The following is a 24835-nucleotide window of genomic DNA, read 5'->3' on the forward strand; positions in this document are numbered from 1 at the left end:
TTCCAGCTTCGGAACATCGTGCTGGATCAGACCCGTTATCTTTACGTGGTCTCCGCACTGGACAGCTCGACGGCTTCGAGGATCATCAGTCTGTTGGAGACCCCGCCCGTAGATAACAAGTATGATACGCTTAAGGCGCGACTAATGCAGGTTTTCGGCCTCACGAAAGTGGAGCGTGTGCGACGTTTATTCACACTGCCTGGGTTAGGCGACGCCAAGCCGTCTGAACTGATGAGCCAGATGCTCACGCTCCTCGGTTCTGAGCTGCAGTGTTTTCTGTTTCGGCAACTGTTCCTGAGCCAGCTCCCCGAGCAGGTGCAAACAGCCCTCGCCAGGTCGGAGGCTACGGACGGTGTAGTGCTCGCGGCCGAAGCCAACACCATTTATGCGGTGATGCAGCAGAACTGCGCCACCTCGAAGCGTCACGCCCCGAAGAACCCCGCCTTGGCGCCTCCACCATCCGGTCTCTGTTACTATCACGCCCGTTTCGGCCCAAAAGCCAGATGCTGCCGTCCTCCCTGTAGTTTCGTGCCTAATGCAACGAGAAAGCAACAGCACCGACTGCGTGAGCGGAAGGACGACCCCGAGGTCGGTTTCGCAACTACGATGGTGGTTGGAGATTCCGGGAAGTTACTTTATATCACCGACTCCATTTCGGGTCGGCGGTTTTTGTGTGACACGGGCGCCCAGTGCAGCATCCTTCCCGCTTCGCTCCTCGACGTCAGGGCCGGGAGGCGCGGTTCTCCACTCCGGGCCGCCAACAGCAGTGCTATTCGTACGTTCGGGACGCGGCGGATCCAGGTGTGTTTTGGCGGGCAACGTTTCCTATGGGAGTTTATCACCGCCCAAATCGAACAGGCAATCCTCGGCGCTGACTTCTTCTCTTTCAGTGACCTATTGGTTGATTTACGAAATCGCCGTCTGATTCACACCGCCACGTTTGCCTCCATCCCGTGCTTTCGGGGTTTCGGCACGACTCACACGGTTTCCTGCACCGCGCCGGCGCCCGACGACTTCGCCCGCCTTCTCGGGGAATTTCCGGATCTAACTCGGCCCATCTTCTCGGCAACGGCCGCTAAACATGGTGTGGAGCACCACATCACGACGACCGGCCCTCCGGTCTATGCCCGGGCTCGGCGGCTGGAACCCAGTAAACTCGAGGCCGCGAAGGCGGAGTTCGCTGCCATGGAGCGGCTGGGGATTGTTCGCCGGTCGGATAGTCCCTGGTCTTTGCCACTTCATATCGTCCCTAAGCCCGGCGCTGGTTGGCGGCCCTGCGGTGATTATCGGCGCCTCAATGAGGTCACGACGCCCGACCGGTACCCGATACCGTACATCCAAGATTTCTCCACACACTTGGTGGGCAATTCGTTTTTTTCCAAAATCGACCTCGTCCGGGGGTACCATCAAGTGCCCGTCCACTCCCAGGACATCCAGAAGACGGCGGTCATTACCCCGTTCGGACTGTTTGAATTCATCCGAATGCCGTTCGGGCTCAAGAATGCGGCGCAGGTGTTCCAGCGCCTTATGGATTCAATGCTGCGGGACGTTAAGTTCCTGTTTGTGTATCTCGATGACATCCTGACCGCCAGTACTTCGAAAGAGGAACATCTCAGCCACCTGCGCCTCCTTTTTCGCCGCCTCCATCAGCATGGCTTCATAATTAACCCGGCCAAATGCCAATTCGGGCTGCGACAGATCGACTTTTTGGGCCACCGCATCACTGCGGAGGGAGCAGTGCCACTTCGGTCGAAGGTGGAGGCGATTGCTGCTTTTCCACGCCCGCAATCCGTTAAAGCGCTCCAGGAGTTCCTCGGTATTACCATCGGTTTGTTCCCCGGGCCGCGCAGCTTATGCGGCCACTCTACGAGGCACTCAGAGGGAAACCGGGGAAAGAACCTGTGGTCTGGACACCAGAGATGGATTGCGCTTTTGTGGACACGAAAGATGCTCTCGCAAACACAACGATGTTGGCGCACCCGCTGCCTGGCGCCACCATCCCGCTTACGGCTGACGCTTCGGACTACACCGTAGACGCTGTGCAGGAGCAATGGGTCGACGGGACATGGTAACCGCTGGCGCTTTTTAGTCGCCAATTGCGTCGTAACGAACGCAGCTACAGCACGTTCGACAGGGAGTTGTTGGCGTTGTTTCTGGCCATCCGCCATTTTCGTTTTCTGTTGGAGGGATGCCAATTCACCGCGTTTGTGGATCACAAGCCCCTGACGTTTGCCATGGCCAAGACGGCTGAGCCGTGGTCAGCTCGACAGCAACGACAGCTCACCTTTATTTCCGAGTTCACCACCGACATCCGGCACGTGGCCGGCAAGGACAACGTGGTCGCCGATTGCCTCTCGCATGAGACTGTCCAGGCTGTCCAGCTGGGACTCGATTATTCACTCATGGCTGCTGACCAAGCGGCCGATCCGGAAATGCAAGCTTTCCGCACCAACTCCTCCTGCCTTCAGCCAGCGGATGTGCTTTTCCACTCAGCTGGCACCTCCCTGCTCTGCGACGTCTCCTTGGGGGACCCCTGCCCGATCGTTCCGTTGTCCTGGCGTAAGAAAGTTTTCGATGCCATTCACGGGCTTGCACACCCTGGCGTGAGGGCTTCACAAAAATTACTGGCGTCCAGGTTCGTCTGGAGAGGAATGCAAAAAGATGTCCGTGACTGGGCCAACACCTGCGTCGTGTGCCAGCGGGCTAAGGTACAGCGACACGTCAAAGCTCCCGTCGCTGTTTTCGAAGTACCGGAGCGGCGTTTCGATCACGTCCATGTCGGCCTCGTTGGCCCACTACCGCCGTCACAAGGTTTCACACATCTTTTGACTATAGTCGACCGTACCACCAGGTGGCCGGAGGCCATCCCTTTGACGTCCACCACCTCCGCGGATGTCGCCCGGGCTTTTCTCTCATCCTGGGTTGCACGTTTCGGCGTTCCGTCTGATATTTCATCAGATCGCGGGCCGCAGTTCTCGTCTGCTTTGTGGAACGCCATCGCCTTGGGTTTGGGCACCAAGCTCCATCGGACCACGGCTTACCATCCGCAGGCCAATGGATTATGTGAGCGTTTTCATCGGTCCTTGAAGGCGTCGCTGCGGGCCAGCCTCCAGGGGACCGCATGGATGGACAAGCTGCCTTGGGTGATGCTCAGGTTATGCACAGCGCCTAAAGAGGACCTGCAGACATCGGCTGCCGAACTGGTTTATGGCCAACCGCTCCGGGTGCCCGGCGAGTTTCTTCCGTCACCAACGCGTCCTTGGTCGGCGGCCGAACAACTGCAGGCTCACCGGGACGCAGCTCAATCTTTTCGGCCCATTCCGACATCACATCACGGGTTGCCCGCGTCATGCATTCCGCCGGAGCTTATGCGGGCTAAATTCGTTTTTGTCAGGCATGACGCCCACCGTAGTCCTCTCACGCCCCCATATACAGGCCCTTTCCAGGTACTGCAGGCGGGCGCCAAGAGTTTTTTAGTGGACGTCGGGGGCAAGCGTGACCACATTTCCATGGACCACCTCAAGGCCGCACACCTGGACCTCGAGCAACCGGTCGAGGCAGCGCAGCCACCACGTCGTGGGCGGCCGCCCGTGGCTGCCACGCCTGACCAGACTGTTCCGCAGACCAGCTCATCGTCTACCCAACCCATTCCTCTCCGGGAATATCGGAGTCGTTCGAACAGGCACGTCCGACCTCCTCTGCGATTGACTTTTGAGGTTAAAGACACTTCTGGGGGGGCGCATGTGGCAAAGCCACCAAGGGACTCCTGTATAACTGTATAACTGCCTTTAACAGAATGCTACAGCACCTAGGTTTGTTTACTGTATGTAAATAGCCAGTTCTGGGTAGGTCCCAGAACCGGCGCGATGACGTCATCACGTTGGTCACGTGACGTCCCGAACGGCGGGAAACGTGATGACGTCATGACGTCAGACTGGGAGGTTCCCAGTTCAGAGCTCGTGAAGCCAGCATTAAGAAAAGACCTGTTGATTGTTTCTCCTGCATGCCATTGTTTGTTCTCTAGTTTACATTAAACTTCGTTTTATTATCGGACTGACTCGACCTCAGTACTTCAGTTAGGGATCTGTCGATTCCTACAATGTGTAATGAGAAGGCAGAAGATGGAAGCAACAACAAGAAACATAGGGGTAGCAATTGGTATGCATTGTGCCTGTTTTTCAGTGTAAAACAGGTGCAATGCTGACTAATTTAGCAGTGGAATTCCCTGCAAGTATTCGGCTCACTGCTAAATTCATCAGGCCCATTTATTCGGTGTTTTGAGTTGCCGCCTAACCAGGTGTTTGGCCCCTTGCATATGTTAATTAGGGTCCTAACATTTGTCAAAGGACCCCTGTACCTGAGGAGAGGGAACCATTTACAATGCCAGCTTGCATGGGGAAAGTTGGATGGTCAGTAGTTTTGTGGGAATGGGGTCAAGAGAGTAGGAGGTGGGTCTTGTGGACAAGATAAGCTCGAAAGGACATGAGGCGAGTCAGGAGCAAAACTTGTGAAAGATGCAGGTTCAGAGCTAGAAATAAATTCACCCTAACTGGTGTACTAGTGAAACTCCAGTACGATTTGGACAGATTGGGTGATTGGGCAGAAACATGGCAAATGCACTATAATGTGGATAAATGTGAGGTTATCCACTTTGGTGGCAAAAACAGGAAGGCAGATTATTATTTGAATGGCAATAGATTGGGAGAAGGGGAAGTGCAAAGAGACCTGGGTGTTCTTGTGCACCAGTCGCTGAAGGTAAGCATGCAGGTGCAGCAGGCGGTTAAGAAGGCAAATGGTATGTTGGCCTTCGTAGCAAGAGGGTTCGAGTACAGGAACAAGGATGTCTTGCTACAGTTGTACAGGGCCTTGGTGAGACCGCACCTTGAGTACTGTGTGCAGTTTTGGTCGCCTTACCTGAGGAAGGACGTTCTTGCCATGGAAGGAGTGCAGCGAAGATTCACCAGGCTGATACCTGGGATGGCAGGAATGACGTATGAGGAGAGATTGTGTCGATTGGACTTATACTCACTGGAGTTTAGAAGATTGAGAGGGGATCTCATCGAAACTTATAAAATTCTGTCAGGCCTGGACAGACTAGATGCAGGAAGGATGTTTATGATGGCCGGGGAGTCCAGAACCAGGGGTCATAGTCTAAGGATAAGGGGTAAGCCATTTAGGACTGAAATGAGGAGGAATTTCTTCACCCAGAGAGTGGTGAACCTGTGGAATTCTCTGCCACAGAGGGCGGTGGAGGCCAGTTCATTAAATATATTCAAAAAAGAGTTGGATATATTTCTTAAGGCTAAAGGGATCAAGGGATATGGGGAGAAGGCAGGGACAGGGTACTGAATTTGGATGATCAGCCATGATCTCATTGAATGGCGGAGCAGGCTCGAAGGGCCGAATGGCCTACTCCTGCTCCTATCTTCTATGTTTCTATGTTTCTATGTAGCATAAAGTGGAGGTGCAAAATGTATCCTAAATTAATGAATTGTAGTTTTTTTCTGATAACATACATTGCAAGAAGAATTACACTACTTCATTCATGCTCTGTCATTTATTGACATAACTACTTATTGTGGTACTCTAAATTTGTCAATATGACCACCTCAAAGATTATGTTTACAAATTTCTGTTGCACTTTAACCTGTGAGCTACTGACATCATCTATATTGTACATGTTTTTTGTTTTAGGAGTGTATAAAATTTCACGGGAAGTTTTTCGGGACAGCCTGTGGACACCATGGTCCGTATGTTCCAGATGTTTTGTTCTGGTCTATTATACTGTTCTTTTCCACATGTACATTATCGCACTTCTTCAAGCAATTTAAGACCAGCCGGTACTTTCCTACCAAGGTATATGGTTTTATTATTACAGCTCGACTATGTTTAGAAGGGAAACTGTCTTTGTGAAAAATGCTTGGCAATACTCTTTTGTTTAGTGAGGCAGAAGACTTCCAGGCCATTTTCACCACCATGATATCAAGTACAGAATCCACAATTATGTATATCAGTGTGACTTATGTTATTACATTATGGTTGCAAACAACTAAGAGGTTTGCTAAACATTTTTCCATGAACTCAGTGCCCCTTTCAATTTGATGTTTATTAGTACAGAAAGCATTGCCATCTAGTGCATAATCAGAAGAATAGCAGTTATTTGAAATCAAGTGAGGCTTAGAAATGGTACAATTTTGTGATAAAATAATACTGGACACCAGTAGTATGAAATTTATTTTAAGTTTTCTGTTGCTTTTTGGACTGAAACCATAGGAAATTAGATGAGTTAGACAAAAGATTGTCAGTCTTTCCTGACTGATGAAATACTATTCCTATCCAGCATGAGGTGCTCCACCTCCAACCGAGATATTAGAAACTTTTTTTTAAAATGAGTTTGTTTTCACATTTCCACACAGTTTAATAAAAGCTTTACTCTGGCACAATGCAGTTTTATCATTTGAAGTTGGCACAAAGTACATTTGCAATTTTTTTCCCCTCTTAATCCAAAGATCCTCCTTTCTACAATAGCAAAATACTGCGGATGCTGGAAATCTGAAATAACAACAGAAAACACTGGAAAAACTCAGCAGGCCAGGCAGCATCCATGGAGAGAGAAACAGAGTTAACGTTTCAGGTCGAAGACCTTTCGTCAGAACTGGAAAAAAGCAGGAAATGGAGCAGATTTAAAAGCAAGTTTAGGGGCTGGGAAATGGGGGAGGGGATGAAAGAACAAAAGGGAAGGTCTGCGATAGGATGGAAGGCAGGAGACGTAAAGAGACATTGAGAGATATTCAAGGCAAGAGGAGATGGTAATGGGACAGGTTAAGGAACAAAGGATGGCTCTAGATGAAGTGTGAATTGCGCTGGCAGAATGAAAGACAGCTGCCATGTGGGAGGGAAGAAAAAAAAAGAAGTTCCTCAGCAACTGTCTCCGGTTCCAACTTATTCCACATGGATTCCAACTAAACTTCCACCCTCCGTGTTTTGGATCCACCCAGGATTACAAATATCTCCAAGATATTCATCGTTCCTTGAACTACTGCTCTCGCTGCATCTTGAGATCCATGCTGAATGCCATGCAGCGCCACATGAACACTCTCGACCTCTCTCTTCAGCAGCACCGACGAACTCTATCTCAAAGCTGTCTGGGTCCACAGTTCCATTTCATCCTCTGACTCATCCGACTCTTCAACAAAAAAGTTTTTTTCTTCCTTTCTGATGTCAAGGATTGCAAGCTTCATCAACTCTTGAACACCAACGCCCCTCCGGAACCTTCTTCCCCTTTACTTTCCTTTGACCCCCCTTCTCCCAATCTCACCCCCTGCCGCGTTTTCACTATCCCCTCTGACCTTCCCCTCTCTGACCCCAAACGATCAGTCCTCAGCAAAGGCCTGAGCTTCATCCCCTTACGCCCCCACATCAATGAATTTCGAGCTCGGCATGATGCTGAGCTCTTTTTCCGCCGCCTTCATCTCCGTGCCCACTTCTTTGGCCAGGAGTCTTCCCCCCGCACGACTGGCCCTTTCTCCCGCTTTAAGAATTTTCATTCTACCTGGACCCCTCCTTCTGGCCTCTTACCCTCTCCAGATCTTTTCATTGCAAACTGCTGCCGTGACATCGGCCGTCTCCATTTCTCTGCTCCCCTCACTCACTCCAACCTACCTCCCTCTGAACTTGCAGCACTCCATTCTCTCAGATCCAACCCCGACATTGTCATTAAACCTGCTGACAAGGGTGGTGCTGCTGTTGTTTGGCAAACCGACCTCTACGTAGCGGAAGCTGAACGCCAACTCTCTGATACCTCCTCCTACCTCCACCTGGACCATGACCCTACTATCGAACATCAAACCACCGTTTCCAAGACCGTCACTGACCTCATCTCCTCTGGAGATTTTCCCCCCGCAGCCGCCAACCTCATAGTTCCCCAACCCCGCACAGCCCGCTTCTACCTTCTTCCCAAGATCCACAAACAGGACTGCCCTGGTAGACCCATCATTTCAGCCTGTTCTTGCCCCATGGAACTTATCTCTTCCTATCTCAACTCTATTTTTTCTCCCCTTGTTCAGTCTCTTCCCACCTACATCCTTGATTCTTCCGACGCCCTCCGCCACTTTAACAGTTTCCAGTTTCCTGGCCCCAACTGCCTCCTTTTCACTATGGACGTACAATCCCTCTACACCTCCATCCCCCACCAGGATGGCCTGAGGGCGCTCCGCTTCTTCCTTGAACAGAGGCCCAACCAGTCCCCATCCACCACCACCCTCCTCCGCCTGGCTGAACTTGTTCTCACATTGAACAACTTCTCCTTTGACTCCACTCATTTCCTCCAAATCAAAGGTGTTGCTATGGGTACCCACATGGGTCCTAGCTATGCCTGCCTTTTCGTGGGATATGTTCCAGTCCTACTCGGGTCCCCTCCCTCACCTCTTTTTCCGGTACATTGATGACTGTATCAGTGCCATTTCCTACTCTCGCCCTGAACTAGACAATTTCATTCACTTTGCTTCCAATTTCCACCCTTCCCTCACCTTCACATGGTTCATCTCCGACTCTTCCCTTCCCTTTCTAGACTTCTCCGTCTCCATCTCTGGGGATAGGTTATTGACCAACATTCACTACAAGCCCACCGACTCCCACAGCTACCTGGACTACATTTCCTCCCACCCCATCTCCTGTAAGGACCCTATTCCATTCTCCCAGTTTCTCCATCTCCGCCGCATCTGCTCTGACGATGTCACCTTCCATACCAGTGCTTCCGACATGTCTTCCTTTTTCCTCAACCGAGGATTCCCCTCTACAGTGATTGACACGGCCCTCGACCGTGTCTGTTCTATCTCCCGCACTTCTGCCCTCACCCCTGCCCCTCCCTCCCAGAACCATGATAAAGTTCCCCTTGTCCTCACCTTTCACCCCACCAGCCTCCACATTCAACAGATCATCCTCCGCCATTTCCGCCACCTCCAGTATGATCCCACCACCAAATGCATCTTCCCCTCACCTCCCCTTTCAGCATTCCGTAGGGACCGCTCCCTCCACGACACCCTAGTCCACTCCGCTACCACCCCCAGCACCCCTTCCCCTTCGCCCGGCACTTTCTCGTGCAAGCGCAGGAGATGCAACACATGCCCTTATACCTCCCCCCTTCCCACTGTCCAGGGCCCCAAATACCCCTTCCAGGTGAATTAGCGATTTACTTGTACTTCTTGCAATTTAGTATACTGTATTCACTGCTCACGATGTGGTCTCCTCTACATTGGGGAGACCAAACACAGATTGGGTGACCGCTTTGCGGAACACCTCCATTCAGTCCGTAAGGGTGACCCCGATCTTCCGGTCGCCTGTCACTTTAATTCACCGCTCCACTCCCACTCAGACCTCACCATCCTCAGCCTCTTACACTGTTCCACGGAAGCTCAGCGTAAGCTTGAGGAACAGCACCTCATCTTTTGATTAGGCACTTTACAGCCCTCTGGACTCAACATCGAGTTCAACAATTTCAGATCATAACCTCGGCGCCTATCATATTTATATTTTTTATGCACACTTTTTGTTTGTGCTTTTTTTTTCTTCCCTCCCACATGGCAGCGGTCTTTCATTCTGCCAGCGCAATTCACACTTCATCTAGAGCCATCCTTTGTTTCTTAACCTGTCCCATTACCATCTCCTCTTGCCTTGAATATCTCTTAATGCGTCTTTACTTCTCCTGCCTTCCATCCTATCACAGACCTTCCCTTTTGTTCTTTCATCCCCTCCCCCATTTCCCAGCCCCTAAACTTGCTTTTAAATCTGCTCCATTTCCTGCTTTTTTCCAGTTCTGACGAAAGGTCTTCGACCTGAAACGTTAACTCTGTTTCTCTCTCCACGAATGCTGCCTGGCCTGCTGAGATCCTCCTTTCTACTTTGTTTTGCAGAAATTTTAATTCTTGATCTCAAAATGCAGGTTTGGGGGGGACCATTGTGGAGAGGGAGGAGCCCAGGGCAATAGCAGCCCACATTATTCCCTGTGGAGCCTGGAGGACCATTACTGCTCCTCGTGGCCCTACAAAAATAATTCTGAGCTTATCTTTGTAGGACCTCTTCGTCGTCACTGTCATTCCCAGTTCAAAGTAGCCCATGAGACTAGAAGAGATTCAAAGAGAGGCTACAGACACCCGAACTGAACAAACAATTGCACCTTTGACTTTTTCCCCAGCTCCTCTCCTGCCGTTTATGCCTGTTGTTGGCACGGTGTCCTTATCCCCAGTCAATGTTGGCATCATGCCCATGCCTATGTGAGGTGCCCAAAACTTGTTATTCATTTTTAGCGTTAGTCTAGACATGAAACACTTTCATTTATAATAAAATGCATACATTGTAACTAATGTTTCACTTTTATCTCTCTTAAATGATTGAACCTTTATAAAGTATAAGCAATAAGTTTTCTTTTCTTGTCACAGGTACGATCAACAGTCAGTGATTTTGCTGTCTTTCTTAGTATTGCAACTATGGTTTTAATTGATTATGGTCTTGGGATCCCATCACCAAAGCTCCAAGTCCCCAGTGTTTTCAAGGTAGCATATATAATTCACTCTGCAAGTTACTGTAACATGGCATTTTCCTTTATGAGCTTTTAAGAAATGGAACCAGAGAAATTCACAGCACAGAAGGAGGCAATTAGACCCATCATGTCAGTGCCGGTTCTTTGCTGAATCAATCAAAAGCTAATCCCACTGTCCTGTTCTCTTCCCATAACTCTGCTGCAAATGTTTATTTACTCTTCCCTTAAAAGATGCGATGGTTTCTGCCTCAGCTACTCCCTGTGGTAAAGTGCTCCATGCTCTAACAACCGTCTTGCATAAAAAATTTCACATAACCTCTTGTAACAATTTTAATTTGACGATCCCTCATTATTGACTCCACAACTAGAAGAAATAAAGGCTGATTTTAACTTTCGGCAGTGGCAGAAAATGGGCTGTAGTGGATTGGTCACCCATTATACAACCCACCCGATTTTCCTTTTTATTGATGTCAATGGAAAGGAAAGTTGGACAAGATGTATAAGGACGGTCGATCTGTTGCTGCCCACTTTCTGCCACTGGCAGAAGTTAAAATAAGGCCTATAATCTTTCCCTATTCACATCATCAAAATCCTTCATCATTTTAAAATCTTCTTATTTTCCCTTTTGAGGAGATAGATTTCTACTGTAAGTATATATATATCTGTTATTGTTAATACTCCATGGAACATAAATAGCAGCATAAACTAGTTGGGCCGAATGGCCTGTTTCTGTGCTGTAAATTGTATGTATGTAATTGTACATATTTGCTAGTTCATTGTTTATTTAATAAATTTGCTTAATATTTTAAGACTAGATTGAGGTCTAATGCGATATTCTATCACATTCAAGGACTACAGAAAAACTTTGTGATGGTATAAGAATAATTCCTGTCACTTAAAAATGATTGACAGATCAAGGTTTTCTACTTGTTGCCCTTGGTGCATTATTAAATGTAAGGCCAGCAAAGTTGTTCTCACAGTCATAGAGTTAAGCGAAAGGTCTAAAAATGTAGCCAAAAAATTTAGAGTAAAGAAGGGAAGAAAAGACCACAAAACATAACAGTTTTTTTGTAAATATTTTGATTGTATGTGATTTTTTTTTGTTATAGCCAACTAGAGATGATCGTGGTTGGTTAATTAATCCTTTGGGTCCAAACCCATGGTGGACTGTAATAGCAGCTTTTATTCCAGCCCTACTTTGTACCATACTAATCTTCATGGACCAGCAGATCACTGCTGTTATTATCAATAGGAAGGAACACAAATTGAAGGTGCGTGTACACGTGATCTTTGAATAAATAACAAATCTTAATGAGTATTATTTTTAAATGCTTTATCTACTTAAGTTTGTGTTTGTCTCTTGTATGGCATGTGCTTGATTACATAGACTAGGTTTTTACAGTGATAATAGGCATATGCAAATTGGTTTAAAAAAAAAAATCTATTCCAACACTGCTGCACTCTGGGGAATTTCACTTGCTGTATTTTACAAAGCTTAAGAAATGTATAATTTTACCCAAACCTTCAGGCAAAATCATGAGCACTTTGCCCCAGTTTTACTTTATTTGGATCATTTCCCGATTAAGTAGGCTGTGTTTGTTATATTACTTTATTTGAGCAATTCCTTCCATTCATTACTTAAACTGGCACCATTAAGCCTTTTTACCAGCCAAACACTTTGGTTTAATGGTTTTTAAATGCAGATACATTGGTGCCGAGCACATTCACTTATAAACAAATGCAGTACCATTACTCAGAACACTTATTATTGGGATACCAAACCCTCCCTAATTTCCACCAGGTGGGGAGGGTTGCAATAGCCCCTCCAGTATCCACTTTTGTAATCTACAATTATAGAATAACCTTTGTCAGCTGTGGCTTAGTTGGTAGCACACTTGCCTCTGAGTCAGAAGGTTGTGGGTTCCAAGTTGTTGTTGATTCTTTTTAAATGATTGATTTTTAAGAGATTTCCTCCTGGCAAATCTCTGTTTAGAGCCATTCCTACGATGAACAATGGATGAATATTACATCTTATAAGGAAAAGTACACTATTGAACAATTGTTAATATTCAAATCATGTTTGAGATTTATCCTATGTAAAATCTTCCCCTCTGCACAATACTGACTCTTAGATCCAGCCTTTTCACATCCTTCTTTTGTATAGACACATCTTGAGTTCCTTTCTTGCTCAATTACTTTAAAGGTTGTGGGTTCAAGCCCCTCTCCAGAGACTTGAGCACAAAAATCTAGGCTGACACTCCAGTGCAGTACTGTGGGGGTACTGCACTGTTGAAGGTGCCAACTTTCGGATGAGACGTTAAATCGAGGCCCCATCTGCTCTCTAAGGTGAATGTAAAAGATCCCATGGCACTATTTCGAAGAAGAGCAGGGGAGTTATCTCCAGTGTCCTGGCTGATATTTATCCCTCAATCAATATCACAAAACAAAATAGATTATCTGGTCATTATTACATTGCTGTTTGTGGGAGCTTGCTGTGCGCAAATTGGCTGTTATCTATCCTACATTACGATAGTGACTACACTTCAAAAAGTACTTTGGGACATCCTGAGGTTGTGAAGGTGCTATATAAATGCAAGTCTTTTCTTTGGCATGTTTATGTGTGATGTATATGTGATTGATGTAAAGATAAAAATAAAACTTTTCTTAACATTTCTTTTCATTTTAAAATAAATTTGGTTACAAATTTGCAGTCAACACCTTGAAACAAGTCCTGTTATTTGGCTTGTCATAGTACACAGCAGCCTTCAACTCAAATTATTGCAGACCAGTAAGAATTCTTTATCTTCTCTTTGTGCTCTCTGTTTCTGTCAATGCATCTGAGTTCTGTCTTTAAACATATGTTGTTACCAGTTTGTATTTCTACAATTTATGAATTTCCTTCCTTAAATGTGATTAAGATCAGTAATTTCAGCCAATCAGAAGTAATATTGAACACTTCATAGAGTTATGCTGCATAACTGATGTTGGAATTTAAATTTCAAGGAAGAAACCTTTAATCCACTAGCTGATCAACTCAGGCAATTAAAAAAAATGCTATTATTATTTGCACTGTTGTAGAGTCTGAGACACTGTATATTTAATTTCATCCTGAAATGACAAATTCCAATAAATGGTTTTCAAAGGTGTTTAATTTGCCATATAGGTGGTTGTCTTTTTAAAAAAAATAGATAGTTGATACTTTCTGTAATATGTTAATTGTTTCGCAGAAAGGATGTGGTTACCATTTGGATTTAATAATTGTATCCACCATGCTTGGAATTTGCTCTATTATGGGATTGCCCTGGTTTGTGGCTGCCACTGTGCTCTCTATATCCCATGTGAACAGCCTGAAATTGGAATCTGAATGCTCTGCACCGGGTGAACAGCCAAAATTCTTGGGTATCCGTGAACAACGAGTAACTGGCCTTATGATCTTTGTTCTTATGGGGTCATCTGTCTTCATGACCTCTGCTCTACAGGTAATGTCAATGTATAACAGCTGTCCTCGACATTTCAACACAAATAAAATGTCCAGCAATTGACTATTAGACTAAAGGCATTTTAAATGAACATGCATGAAGTGTATTATATTTATTGAATGGATTTTTCTATTAGGATACTCTATGTTAAGCTGTCAAATACAGAATCTATCCAACATGATGGGATTGAATAATTAGCAAGGATGCGCTTGTCATTTAGTATTCCTTCAGTTTGCTTTGCACCTTATCTATAGCTCTAAGGCTGACCTGGTCAATGTCAATGTTGCCTTTTTTGACTGCAACCATTGCATGTTATAGCTCCTTGACTTCTCTGCAGCATTTGCTATATTGACCACTCCATACTCTTCCACTCCTTCCCACTTGCCTTCGTGTGATTCCATTTTTAGCTGTCTCCACATAACCAGAGCATCTCCAGGAATGACCTCTCCTCCCACTCCCATGTGGTCACCTCCAGTTACATGTTACCCCTCAGTGACATTATCTATGGGATCAGTTTCCATATATTTGCAGACAACCTCCAGCCATACTTCTCCAACAACACTCTTGGCTCCTTGAGCACTGCTATGTTGTCAGACTGTCTGACATCAAGTTGTGGATGAGTCAAGATTTTCTCCAACTGAACATTGAGAAGACTGAAAATATTCACCTATAATTCTGTCTTATTTTGACTATAATTCTGCTGCCAAGTGAATTTATATTTTACAATGTAAACATGGGGAGCCAGTCACGCACATCTGCCGTTTGTGGGGCTTTGTGGGAAAGAAGAGCCCAACGTGACTTTAGAAGATAGGAGCAGGAGTAGGCCATTCGGCCCTTCGAGCCTGCTCCACCATTCAATGAGATCATGGCTGATCATCCAAATTCAGTACCCTGTCCCTGCCTTCTCCCCATATCCCTTGATCCCTTTAGCCTTAAGAAATATATCCAACTCCTTCTTGAATATATTTAATGAACTGGCCTCCACCGCCCTCTGTGGCAGAGAATTCCACAGGTTCATCACTCTCTGGGTGAAGAAATTCCTCCTCATTTCAGTTCTAAATGGCTTACCCCTTATCCTTAGACTGTGACCCCTGGTTCTGGACTCCCCGGCCATCGGAAACATCCTTCCTGCATCTAGTCTGTCCAGGCCTGACAGAATGTTATAGGTTTCGATGAGATCCCCTCTCAATCTTCTAAACTCCAGTGAGTATAAGCCCAATCGACACAATCTCTCCTCATACGTCATTCCTGCCATCCCAGGTATCAGCCTGGTGAATCTTCGCTGCACTCCTTCCATGGCAAGAACATCCTTCCTCAGACCAAAACTGCACACAATACTCAAGGTGTGGTCTCACCAAGGCCCTGGACAACTGCAGCAAGACATCCTTGTTCCTGTACTCGAACCCTCTTGCTACGAAGGCCAACATACCATTTGCCTTCTTAACCGCCTGCTGCACCTGCATGCTTACCTTCAGCGACTGGTGCACAAGAACACCCAGATCTCTTTGCACTTCCCCTTCTCCCAATCTATTGCCATTCAAATAATAATCTGTCTTCTTGTTTTTGCCACCAAAGTGGATAACCTCACATTTATCCACATTATAGTGCATTTGCCATGTTTCTGCCCAATCACCCAACCTGTCCAAATCGTACTGGAGTTTCACGACATCCTCCTCACAGCATACCCTCCCGCCCAGCTTTGTGTCGTCTGCAAATTTGGAGATTGTCTCCCCAATACAAATGTAAAAGCGGGAGAATAGCTCGGGGACATCACTCTCCTAATACAGGATCCAATTCAAATGTGAAGATAAAAGTTGACTTCCAACAATCTGGCTTGGACCTACCCCAATATTAGGATGAGATACAACAACAGGTCAGCAATGGCAAAAAGGAGAGCTAAAAAACCTGTCAACAGTGAAGCGGATCCAATAGCAAGTGCTGGCAGTAGGAACCAATTTTCTTTGCTGCTGGTGTCACCTTTCATCAGAGAAATTGGGGTGGATATTCCTTTTAGGCCCATTTTCAGGCCTGAAATGCAGGCAATAAACAGGCATTAAGCCCCTTTTATTTACAGATGTTAGAGGCCTAATGCCAGTTTTAGGAGAGCACAAGAGAAGCCTGATAAATGGCCTGACCCAGTATTGGGTTGGATGTCTTTCAGGCAGACTTTGGGCACGGGACTTTGGTCCCCGAAATTAGTGCTCATTGCGCCCATTTGACGCACTTAAAACGGGTGTAAAAAGGTCCAATTTTCTACCCCCTCTACTGAAACCCCTGTTCAATGAAAGTTTCTTTGCCTCCAAAGGTAAAAGCATCTACTGGAATTTGAGATGGGTAGCACAACACATGCTGTAAATTAATATGGGCTTCAATTTTTCTGCTGGGGGACAATTACTGTTTCTGGTGCAGTTATTTTTGCTACTAGCATTTTGAAGTTGTCATACAAGTATGTTGACACCTGAAATATCATGCATCAGCAGCAGGGGATATATAGCCTAGTGGTAAAGTATGGGTTGGATGAATTTTATTAAAGCAACCTCCTCTGCATTGACATAAAATCAGAGAACTGGGAGTCTGCTGAGACATGACTCCCCTGTGTACAAGTGCTCAGGTGCCTGTCTGCATTGTGTAAATAGGGTGACCTCTCTCTGACCACGCTTACTTTGGCATGATCTGTGCTGGAGGTCACTGGCAGCACATCCAGGTGCTTACACCATGATGGATGCCCTGTAGATTTTAGAACCCGACTAATTTTACAATAGGTGCAAGCCTAGCACTGAAATGTTAATGAGACAGACATTGCCGGCCCTCTGACCTCAATTTCTTGTCCTCAACTCCCAGAGACACCCATTTCCAGTGGCACTCCAAGAAGCTGGTGATGGATCTTGCACCTGGATCACACTCAGACTGGAGGGTCTGAGGGGCCCAGGCAGCAAGGTGAAAAAGACAGAACAGGTAAGTGGCAAATTTCTTTATCAGCCACCTGCAGGTCCTGTTGACTGCAGTTCTGCAACAGTAGTAAAAACGTGGCCAGGCCCACGGTTGTTCTTGTGATGTTGCCCGAGATTCCCAGCACAATGCTAATGACCTGGCCCACCATATTTCAGCATATATCAGCCTGTCCTGCGCCTGGGGAAGGAAAGGGGTGCAATTTCAGGGCCTAGAGCTGATTCCAAGATAAATGACTTGAATATCATTCATTTGTAAATGGAGATAAATATAATAACATAGATTTTCCTCTGCCCTGCTCCAAAATAGCACCCAACGTATGGGGGCAACATAGTGGAAAAATGAGCTCTTATCCTTCTCCCTGATTCCGTGCCTCAAAATTGCTACTGCTGAGCTTTCTCTCTGGCTTTCTTTGGCTTCTACACCAGCCACATTTCCTCTAAAAGCACTGGGTGTAATTTAGGGATAGATTCCTTCATAAAAATCTGGTGCTACTGCTTCCTGAACTATCATTTAGGCACAACAGGCGATAATGAATTGGCAGCCTGTTTTATACCCAGCCCGATTTTCTTTCCATTGACGTTTTGCAAAACCTCCGAATACCAATTTCACCCATTTTGGTCTTAAGGTGACAGGATGGTATTGTCAGGAAAGAGCTAATCAAAGCTTTGGGCATACAACAATAAATTCTAGCTACCTGCAAAATATAGCAACAACTGCAATCTCTTTCCTGACTCCACAGTGGTACTAAAATTTGGATTTCAACAGCAGTTTCCACCCTGAGGCTGCTCCTGCGCCAACCCCTTTAATTCTGCTGTTGCACAATGAGTGGCTGGAGAAGAAGTTTGGTTACGGAGTTCATGATTCCTGCAGAATGCACTTCCAGTGCACTCCCCCCAAATTTCTAGCCAGGGAGTAGAGAGAGTAAAATCATCCTGAATACCTCCATAAAGTATCCAACAGTTCAGCTAATTTGCTGAATTCTAATACCTATTTCTAATTCCAAGGTGTTTGAGATTCTTTAGCTTAATCAAATAAAATATTGAGAAAGTAACCTGCCTTGGATCAGTGGTAGTATTCCTACCTCTGAGTCGGGAAGTTATGGGTTTGTGCCCCACTCCAGATAGCCCTGGTGAGCAGAGATGAGATACTGGGTTGACATCTAGCGGGGTACTCGCGTCTGATGGGATTGGACTGGCGACTCTCCATCGCATTTAGCTGGTCCCCCTGGTAAGGCTAACGACCTGTTCACATTTTTAAAAGTAGGGTTTTTGTTACGGAAAAACCAAGAGCACGATCTGCTGAATGTAAAGCAGTGGATGAAATGGGTTTTCTCATGTGCCATTAGGCATGGAAGAAGGAGAAGAAGCCTGATGTAACAGGCCACTAATGTACATTAATATTTAACAGTGAAGGCCCAAATTTTTAGTATAAACATATGTGGATACAAATCTTGTAATTGTACTTAAAGAGAAAACATTTTTTCTTTGTTTTAGTTTATTCCAATGCCAGTATTATATGGAGTCTTCCTATACATGGGTGCATCTTCGCTAGGAGGAATTCAGGTAAAGATTTATGCCTTTGTAACTGCGTTTCTTTAAAAAAGGAAGTTAAATTTTGTATTTGTCAAGGTAGGATTGCCAGTGCTGAAGACTGCAACAGTTATCCACTTAGAACCCAAGTATACACATCAAGCAGCACCAGGAAGAACGTATAGCACAGATTAGATGATGGGTAATTAGATATTGGGATAGCCTTTGCTGAGCCCATGGCCAGCGGCGGGGCTGAATCCATTGAAGATGACGGTATCCTCATACCTGATCCTCCTACTCGTATCCCACTTCCTCCTCATCCCATAATCTGTTCTGATTTACAAGCTGCAGATGGTGTAAGCATGCACCTCTTACTTTCCCCCCCTCCCCTCATCCCAGCCTTGCCCTGATGCTTTTCTCCTTTCAAATACCTAAGAAGTGCAACCTGGCCAGACAGTGGAGGGACAGCAAGAAGACAGTGATGATGAAGACGCACTGTCACCTGATTTCACACTTGTAGCCACCAGCTCAGATACTGACACTGCGCATGATTTAGAGAATATCATAGAGGAGGGATCTGCACGTGGTGAGACACTGGCCATGAGTGGCCTGCAGTCAGGGCAGGGGACAAGGATAGTGCAGGAGCCAGCTCGCCGGAGGGCGAGGTCGCACACGGGTTCTGCTGCAGAGGACTCAGATGAGAACTTTAATGGGGCACGCTACAGAAGAAGGCTGATGGGTATACACAACAGAATGCTTCGTGTATTGGGAAGCCTGCCAGAAAGCCTGTGTTCAATGTCAAGGAACATGGAAGAGTCCGGCCCCAGCTTGGCACAGGGCTTTCCGCAATGGAGCTCATTCTTTCCAGAATGGAAGTGGTGGGCAACTCCATTAGCACACTTGCGGACCCAACCATGATGAAGTGCCCGATGGCCATTTTCTCAGCTTCCATTGCAACAGAAGCAGCAGCCACCCAACGTCTGAGTGCTGCAGTGGAAACTCAGACTGCTGTCATGCAAGGTCAGCTTGCTGCCATGCAAGCTCAGACTACTGCTATCATTGCTGTGGATTACAGTGTTCAAAGAGGCTTGCAGGGTGCCACAGTAGGCCAGCAATCTGTCCTCCAACAGATTACTAGGATTACTGAGGTGCCACCTCGAGGGAGTGGCAGTGGCTCCATGGAGCACGAACCTGCTGTCCTCTCGCAGGTGGACAGCATTCGTCCTCCTACCACTACCACTCTGCCAGTGCCCTTGCTGTTACCTGTCAGCCAGCCAGCCCAGACTGCTGCCGCCCAGGCCGAGATAGATCAGTCTGCAGCCAGCCCTTCTAGACCCAGAGCTGCTTGAGGTTGTCCTCCAAGGCCATCTGCGGTCTCCTCCACTGTAACGCAGCAACCTTCCACCAGCGATGCTGCAGCCACTGGGGTAGCACTGCATAGGAGCAGTAGGACAGGCAAAGGCACACGGAAGACAGGCACTAAGGGAATGCACAAGGTTGATTAGTTGACTTTTGTATGCAATATACCATGATTTCATTTATAAATGTGGCTGAAATTTTTTTTGTGGTGGCTTTTATTTTTGCATTGTGGCCAATCGGATGCTGTGATGGTCAGTGACAGAGTGAGGGTAAGATGTGTCACTGTTGCAGAATGGGGAATTGGGGTTGCAGTTACTCGTATCGTACTCGGATGAGTTCATCATGGTCGGCCCAGGCAGAAAGGGACTGTCTAGGTTGCCCCCTCCTTTCTTTTTCCTACTCTTCCTCCTCCTCATGCTCTTGCTCCTCAGCTGGTCCCAAAATAGCTGGTGGCAACGGATATGCCCTCATGATGGCAAGGTTGTGCAGCATGTAGCATGTAGCACCACATATCTTGACAGCAGCTCTGCCGAGTACGGCAGGGCTCCTCCAGAGCAAGCCAATGGTCTGCTGTATCACATTTTGTGTGGCACCATGGCTTTCATTGCATGCATGCTGCGCACGTGTGCATGGGTTGTGCACCAGAGTCATGAGTCATGTTGTCAGCGGATAGCCCTTGTCACCCAGTAGCCACCGTTTGGATTGCCATGGCGTCTGAAATGCAGCTGCCACCGCAGACTGCTGCAGAATGAAGGCATCATGACTGCTGCCAGGAGACCTGCATGATTCATTGCTTATGGATACCAGCTGGACGTTGAGGGAGTGGAATACCTTTCGGTACTGGTATATGGCAGATTTGAAATGTGGTGCTCGCAAAGTGATGTGCGGAAGCCTGCAATCCTAGCGAAGCCACGTGCCCACTCCGCTTGCTGGTCTCTGGCAAGAGAGAATGAAATGTAGGTAGCTCTCTTGGAATAGAGATCCTCAGTGACCTATCTTATGCAACAGTGGATGGCAAGCTACGAGATGTTGCAAATAGCTCCAACCCTCGTCTGGAAGGAGCCAGACGCATAAAAGCTAATTGCCACAGTCCCCTTCACAGTCACTGGCAATGTGATCCTTTCCCTGCTCTGAGGTTGCAGCAGGTGGCAGATTTCAGTGAGGACATCTTTACTGAAGCACAGGCATCTCGTACATTGTTCCTCGCTGAGGTCCAGGTAGGAGAATTGCTCCTTGAACGCCCTGAGCGGATATGGCCTCCTGATGAGAGCCCTTCTTCCCCCTCCTCCTCCTCCTCCCTCTTCCAGCAGCTTGTCTTGCTCTGTGTGCCCTCTGTTCATTCTCCCAGTCATGCTGTATTCCAAGGGGAATGCCTACTAGTGCACCCATGTCTGGCAGAAACTGGTTTGTGCAGAAACCTTGAATTCAGGAAAAAGCCCTTCAGCACCTGTTGCATCACTCCCTGTAGACTTTAGCAACTGTAAAGAACTCTAGAAAGCACTAAACACTTGTAGAATCATAGCAACAGCCAGTAGTATTCAATCAGCAACTAACCTGTAAGTAGGTGCTGATCCCTTTAAATAGCGTTGGTGAGGAGTCCTTCATGCTGCTGAACGCTTGTTCAGCTGTGCGAGGTTAAGAGAAGGTATTGAGCTCCAAAATGACACTGCTGACGTCACAATCTGCCTGCTCTGCATACTTCCGGTGGATGCTCCTGTTTTCGTGTGTCTAATGCTGTTAGATTCAGGAGATAGTCCTGTCATAGTGGATTGGCGGTTAGGATCAGATCAGCCATGATCTTATTGAATGGCGGAGCAGGCTCGAGGGGCCAATTGGCCTACTCCTGCTCCTATTTCTTATGTTCTCTTATGTTCTTATGTTCACTTGCGCACACTAACACTCTCATCAATATGACATCTGGTGCGATTCGCCCCACAAGTGTGGGCGCTGCGGCAGATCACTTGTACGCTGAAAAAACAAATGCTAATGATCGGATTATTGCACCTGCTGTCTCAAATATGCCCCCCAAAAATTTGCACCTGAATTATCCTCCCAAAAAAAGAAGCAGCCATCTTTAAGGCCTGCTGGAAGCCCGACCCACCTCACGTTAATGGGATCAAAGGAATGTGGCTAACAACCAGGACCCATTTCCCCCAATATCCAGCCACAAATAATTAGCACCACTATATATGTGGCTGTAGGAGCTACAGAAAGGTATCTGTGAGGTGGATAACACATTTTGTGTGCTGCTACTGAAGATTAGTGTTACATTGCCTGCAAGTTGATCTGTCTAGTGCTTTGGAAGTTCAGTCAAAATTTTTGTGGCTATTTTTACTCAGCTCTACTAATTGTACTGTTTTGCATCAGGGTATGGATTTCCCAATGGGGAAAACTCTTATTCTACGAAGAGGACCTGGCAACAGGGTTGCTGAATCAATTATATCTAGTTCTAGCTTGCTGGCCATATCTACTATTACATAACCCTTGACTTTGTCTGGTTCTTGGCATAACTTTGCAAAAAATGTGACTACTTTAATTTACAGGTTCCGCATAGCTGACCATCTGTGGTACTTTATTTTTCTGTTCATGCTTCAGCCCACATTGTTTACAGTGTTGTGCTCTGGTGGCTGCTGCTTCTACTGTTCTAACATCTTAGACAGTCTTACCTAGTTCAGAGCCTCAACTGTTTGAGTTTTCTATGATTATAATGCATTTTTGCACTTTGCTGTTTGTTCACCACACAACACGTCACCACACAACATGTGTGACGATGTCTCTAATGTGATTTGCGTGCATCTTGGGACCCACAAAAACCAGGGGGAATTCGGGATTTAACAGGTGAGAATCTGGAAAAAAAATTTTTTTACGAATCCACCAATCCAGAAAAATCTGGAAATTTATCAGTGGAATTCAGACAAAAAATATTTTGAAGATCCCTAAGTATATTAAGGGGGAAAAATTGGGTCGCGCCCCCTTTGGGGTGCTAACTTCGCTGGCGCGCTACAAATTAGCACCCCCGCAGCCGAAATTCACCGGTAGCGCCCCAAGAGGGAGGCGGGGTGCTACTGGAAGTGCCCCACCTCCCTCTTGGGGCGCTGTGAGTGAATATTGCAGCGCTATGTGCCGCAGCGCCACACGCCGCGGTACTGCAGGCCTTCCTCCCCTTGCTTAAGAGAAGTGCCGGGCTCATGGAGCACAGCCGGCACTCCGCTGGGGGGCTTCTCAGGAGGCCGGGGACGGCAACGGGGGCAAGTGCTGGCAGGCAGCCAGCAACAAAAATGGCCGCCTGGCACCTCCCCTTTGAATTGCACCGCCTCGGCCGCAGGTAGGCCCCCTGACCCTGTCGGACGTAGCATCCGGCGGTAAGTCAGGGGGCGCTACCGAAGATCGTGGCCGGGGCGCTGTGCACGGCGATGACGTCATCGCCGGCGGCTCAGTGACGCGGGGCGCTAACGGTTACCGCCGCCGCTAACCTCCCACCGAATTTCGCGGGAGGCATTGCCGGTGTCGCGCCCAGGCGCTAGTTGCTTTGTGCCCCGTTAGCAGCCTCTTAGGGCGCTAATGGGAGGCGCAAAGTAACCACATTTTTAGGCCTAAGAATTTTCTCTGACTTTATACAGTATCACTGAACTTCTAACATTGTGTTTATACAAGGAAGAAGTCAGACATTCTGGGGGGAAAATTCAGTTGCTTTGCGCCTCCCGTTAGCGCCCTAATAGGGCACTAATGGGGCACAAAGCAACTAGTGCCCGGGTGCGGTGATGTTTGCGCTGCTCGCAAAATTGACGACATTTTGCGGCGGCGCTAAACACTACCACCACGATCTCCTGTGCCCGCAGATCATGACATCAGTCGAGCGTGCAACGCCCCAGTAGCGCCCCGGACCGCATACTGAGTGGCGCCCCCTGCCTTCCCGCCTTCCCGCCTGCCGCTAGCAACGACAGGTTGAGGGGAGCGCTTTGCAGTCGGGAAGGGACTAGGAGAGCGCTATTTAAAGGCGGCCGCTTCCTGCCTTTTTTTGTTGGTGACATTTTTGTACCACGCATTCTGAGAGAGAGAGAGAGAGAGAGACTTCTGGAGAGATTCAACGCTGTGTGAAGGAGTTTTGGGCACTGAGCAGCACTTTGCAGGTTCATTTTGATTTGACCTTCCTTGCATCGATTTAGAAGAGACTATGGGGGCTGCACTCTGAGCTCTTTCCCTAGGCCTCTCCATTGTTCTTTCCATTAGAATTGATGTACAGGTCTCTCCAGGCCAAGAGTCAAGGCGGCAATGAGCAGGGTGTGGATGGAGAGCAAGATCGACCCCCCCTTTAAGAACTGGCTGGCACCAGTGTGTCCGTGTTCCATTGCTGACTGACAGCACATGAGCTTTGCCAGCGCTCTGCGGTAGCGCCTCGCTCCTCGGCATTGGCACCTTAAGAGAGGTGTGTAGCACCTGCTTTAGCGCTTCAATCACCTCCAAGGGCGATAGAAGTCAAGTTTGCAGTCAGAGACGATAATTAGTGCCAGGTGCTAAACTTTGCACCCGGCCGATAATTGCGCCCCAAACGGGGCGATACCGAATTTCTCCCCCTTTGTTTCTTAACAACACCACTTTATTTACAAAACCCTTTGCTGCCTCAGGCACTCAATGTTCAGTGACTGATATTGTTACAGGTAATTATTCAGCCAGTGCACTAGGTGGTGCTGTTCTAAGAATCTATGGGGTCAATAATGCAATGGCTGTTGCTGGATGGATATTAGGAGGTCGACCACCTGAATTATTGACCAGTAAGGTCCTGTTACACATAGTGAACCATCATTTTGTCTGGGAAGTTCATGTGGCACTGAAGGCCTATGTGCCTGGCATTTAGCAGGTAGCCCTCCAAAATTATTTAAAGGAAGTGATGGGCCTATAATGTGTCCAGAATATCTGACCAGCACTCCAGTTGCTCAGTACCCACATAAAATGCTGATCAGCCCATTCAGCCTTGTTGT

General features: G+C 47.3%; 1 protein-coding gene across 3 annotated transcripts in view; it reads left to right on the top strand.

The window, feature by feature from the left end:
* LOC147120450 (sodium-driven chloride bicarbonate exchanger-like) overlaps positions 1-24835 on the top strand; it is a 424151-nt gene that overhangs the window by 330073 nt on the left and 69243 nt on the right. For all 3 annotated transcript variants that reach the window (XM_085986414.1, XM_085986415.1, XM_085986416.1), the window contains 5 exons: positions 5695-5856; positions 10437-10550; positions 11647-11808; positions 13765-14016; positions 18462-18530. In XM_085986414.1, coding sequence (XP_085842540.1) covers positions 5695-5856; positions 10437-10550; positions 11647-11808; positions 13765-14016; positions 18462-18530 — 759 coding nt within the window. The remainder of the gene's footprint in view (positions 1-5694; positions 5857-10436; positions 10551-11646; positions 11809-13764; positions 14017-18461; positions 18531-24835) is intronic.

This window comes from Somniosus microcephalus, chromosome 4 (assembly GCF_052327205.1).
Source record: "Somniosus microcephalus isolate GS21.2 chromosome 4, FLI_Smic_1.0, whole genome shotgun sequence".
Classification (NCBI taxonomy): domain Eukaryota; kingdom Metazoa; phylum Chordata; class Chondrichthyes; order Squaliformes; family Somniosidae; genus Somniosus; species Somniosus microcephalus.